Source organism: Triticum aestivum, chromosome 7B (genome assembly GCF_018294505.1).
Source record: "Triticum aestivum cultivar Chinese Spring chromosome 7B, IWGSC CS RefSeq v2.1, whole genome shotgun sequence".
NCBI lineage: Eukaryota > Viridiplantae > Streptophyta > Magnoliopsida > Poales > Poaceae > Triticum > Triticum aestivum.
The window spans coordinates 542,201,661-542,205,019 of NC_057813.1; the positions used below are offsets into that span (position 1 = coordinate 542,201,661).

The 3,359-nt window shown below is 44.1% G+C and overlaps 1 protein-coding gene and 1 long non-coding RNA gene across 5 annotated transcripts in view; one reads left to right on the forward strand and one right to left on the reverse strand.

The window, feature by feature from the left end:
* Positions 1-1,652: 1,652 nt before the first annotated feature.
* Positions 1,653-3,359, reverse strand: part of LOC123161466 (uncharacterized) — a 3,039-nt gene continuing 1,332 nt past the window's right edge. Inside the window, exons 3-6 of one of the 3 annotated variants that reach the window (XR_006480718.1) lie at positions 2,842-3,139; positions 2,720-2,767; positions 2,477-2,620; positions 1,653-2,372 (exon numbers count right to left, since the gene is read on the reverse strand). This is a non-coding gene — a long non-coding RNA (uncharacterized lncRNA). Of the gene's footprint in view, positions 2,392-2,476; positions 2,621-2,719; positions 2,768-2,841; positions 3,140-3,359 lie in introns of all 3 variants that reach the window. The other 2 variants (XR_006480716.1, XR_006480717.1) reach the window with 2 other exon arrangements.
* LOC123161464 (uncharacterized) overlaps positions 2,062-3,359 on the forward strand; it is a 3,057-nt gene continuing 1,759 nt past the window's right edge. The window contains exon 1 of one of the 2 annotated variants that reach the window (XR_006480715.1): positions 2,062-2,346. Coding sequence is in view for 1 of the 2 variants with exons in the window: in XM_044579300.1 (XP_044435235.1) it covers positions 2,129-2,346 (218 nt within the window). In the remaining variant the exon portion in view is untranslated. The remainder of the gene's footprint in view (positions 2,347-3,359) is intronic. The other variant, XM_044579300.1, reaches the window with a different exon arrangement.

Below are 3,359 nucleotides of genomic sequence, written 5' to 3' on the forward strand. Positions count from 1 at the left end.
ATCCTTTATGCATATTAATACCTCTTTGATTATGAACATGAATATGATTTGTGAGTAGTTACCTTTGTTCCCGAGGACATGGGAGAAGTCTTGTTATAAATAATCATGTGAATTTGGTATTCGTTCGATATTTTGATGAGATGTATGTTGTCTTTCCTCTAGTGGTGTTATGTGAACATCGACTACATGACACTTCACCACTGTTTGGGCCTAGGGGAAGGCATTGGGAAGTAGTAAGTAGATGATGGGTTGCTAGAGTGACAGAAGTTTAAACCCTAATTTATGCGTTGCTTCGTAAGGGGCTGATTTGGATCCATATGTTTCATGCTATGGTTAGGTTTACCTTAATTCTTCTTTCGTAGTTGCGGATGCTTGTGAGGGGGGTTAATCATAAGTGGGATGCTTGTCCAAGGAAGGGCAGTACCCAAGCACCGGTCCACCCACATATCAAATTATCAAAGTAACGAACGCGAATCATATGAGCATGATGAAAACTAGCTTGACAGAAATTCCCATGTGTCCTCAGGAGCGCTTTGCTTTATGTAAGAGTTTGTCCAGGCTTGTCCTTTGCTACAAAAGGGATTGGGACACCTTGCTGCACCTTAGTTACTTTTTATTACTTGTTACCCGTTATGAATTACCTTATCACAAAACTATTTATTACCGATAATTTCAGTGCTTGCAGAGAATACCTTACTGAAAACCGCTTGTCATTTCTTTCTGATCCTCGTTGGGTTTGACACTCTTACTTATCAAAAGGACTACGATAGATCCTCTGTACTTGTTGTTCATCAGAGGGGCAGCCGCCCACTCGACGGTGCTGATCAGGGCGGCGAGGGAGCCCGGCAGGTAGGCGTCAATGCAGTGCAGGGCGGCGACGATCCGATGCAGGGATCACGATTGCCGTGTAGGGAGGCGTCGATGTAGTGCAGGTTTGGCGATGAAAGGCGGGGAGAGGGCGAGGGACACGATTAGGTTGAGTTTTCTTTTTTGCGTGTTGGTTATATGGTTAGATTAGCATGATTTCAGGGGCTGCGGAGGCTGGTCAGGGAGTTTCATATTTTCATCTGGTGGAGTACGGTCAATCTATGTAAACTGCTAAGCGCATACCAGATGTCGAATAAATTAATGATGGCTGTTAGATGGGGTCGTTCGGGTTTCATCCTATGGTGTTGATGCGGGTGACGTGGCTGTGGACGTTTTGTGGGGTGCACTTAAGAAAGTTCTTGCTTGATTGTTTAATAGTAGTGGAGATAATATAGTCAGTTTCATAATTATTCACCAAAGAAAATTAGTATGATGATACAATGCAAAATTAGCTCTTAGGATTGTTGGACAAAATATCTCCCGTGAAGTACCCATAAATTTAACATCGAGAAGACCACAAGATAACTTGTATGATGACTATAAGTGTTAATAGTTTTATAAAACTATTATCCTTTATTTTTTTTATAAAACTATCAAAATAATAATAACTGAATATTTATTAAAACCATTCTGCCAGTTTAAAAAACCGCACCATACAGCCGAACCTAACACGTCCGATAAAAAAGGAATTAAACAATGTCCGATGCTAATATAAACCAAATGACAAAAAGGCTAGTGATAATTACAAAAAAAGAATGAACAACGCCCGGCGCTATATATTAGTATTACTTAATTGTTACTCCCTCTGTAAATCTAAAATGTCTTATATTAGTTTACAGAATAGTACTTGACTAAAGAGCCATCGATAAAGAAAGAAAAAGGGAAGAAAGAACTGGACACACCGACGCTCTTTGCCTCGTGCCTCCCTCTTACACCTCACACATCACCAAACCTTATCATTTCATTGTCTCCCCACTGCTCCTAGAAAATCAAAAGAAAAATAAAACGCTAGCAAAAAGGCCGGCGCAGAGCGCCACCACCCACCACACAAACAGCCAGCCGCTGCCGTCCTCGGTCCTCCCGACGGCCGGCGATGGCGACCCTGGGCGTGCTACTGCTGCTGCTCCGGAGGAACGCTCACCTAGAGCAGGATCTCGACCTTCGCTTCCGCCTCTTCCGCTACTGGGACTCCCTACCCGATGGGCACGCCTAGTTCCTTCGCGCCAACGCCTCCGCCATCGGCCCCTCATTGGCAACCCCGATGCCGCATCGATGTGCCGCCGTCCTTCTCTGTGGGGACGGACTACGTCGACCTCCCAAGTACCGGGAGCGCCGCACCCGCGTCACCAACATCCCCAACTTCCTCACCGACGACGTTGCCGGCCTCGCTATCTTTGTGCCAAGGGAGACCGCGCAGGCTGACTGCTACATGCACGCCGGCTTGTGGAAGGCAAGAGGAACTACACAGTCACCACGCTGGTTGGTATCCGATGCTTTTGCCTTGACTTCTGTTCATATTTTTCCCTTAATATAAATGAAACTTAAATACAGTATATCTTAATCGATACTTTTAGTGGATACATGGTCGATGGCACAAGTTATTACTTACTGGTGAGACATCGCCTGTCGAGATGGCGAGGCTTCGCTTGGACATACACATACCTCTATGTAGCCCAAATCGTTAGGGTCAAATTCTTGCTGACGAGGACTGTGTACTCATACGCTCGCTCCTTGATATTTGAAAGTTTGTTTGCTGGCGAAGTGTGTCATCATTTGCTTAATTAAAAGCAAAATATATGCTTCACATTTACACACTAAGACTATATTTTCAGTATGGTTTCTTGTGACTAACCTCCTTAACATCCTCGGATGTGATTCTTCCCTCAGCATTTTGTCAACCCTGAACAAAGTGCACCTATATATCAAGAGTGTAGGAAACCAAGAAAAAACATTTAGCAGGAGTGAACTACTAACATGTCGATGCATGTTTGGTGACGGTTGTCGAAACCCTGGTGATTGAGTTGCTCCCAGAGCTCTTTCAGCTCCACCTTGGTCAGCACTTCATTGTCCCTCTCTTCCTTGCCAGTGAATCGAACAACCTCGCCGTTGTCTCTGAACCAGGTGGTCTTTGTGGCCTTTGCTGCTTGAACCTTCTAAGCTCCCACTATTTGTGTTTGGGATAAGCGTTGCAGTGTCAGAATCAGTGGCTCACTTGGCAGCTTCAGTGTCAGACATGTCCTTATTTACCTACCTCTAGGACAACTTCTCCTCCCTACTCAAAGGAGAAGTTGGTCACTAACTGTCTTTTTCAGCGAATCAAAACTTGCTGCAGATGTGTCTCCACACATAGAAAGGTAAATAAAAATAGAAGTTACGATTGTACTTGTAATAACTTAAGATACATGAATAGAAATTACAAGAGAAGAGATCTCACTTTCTATTTTCCAACCGCTCAGATCTACCTAGCTCAATTAAGAACTCATCTCTCCATG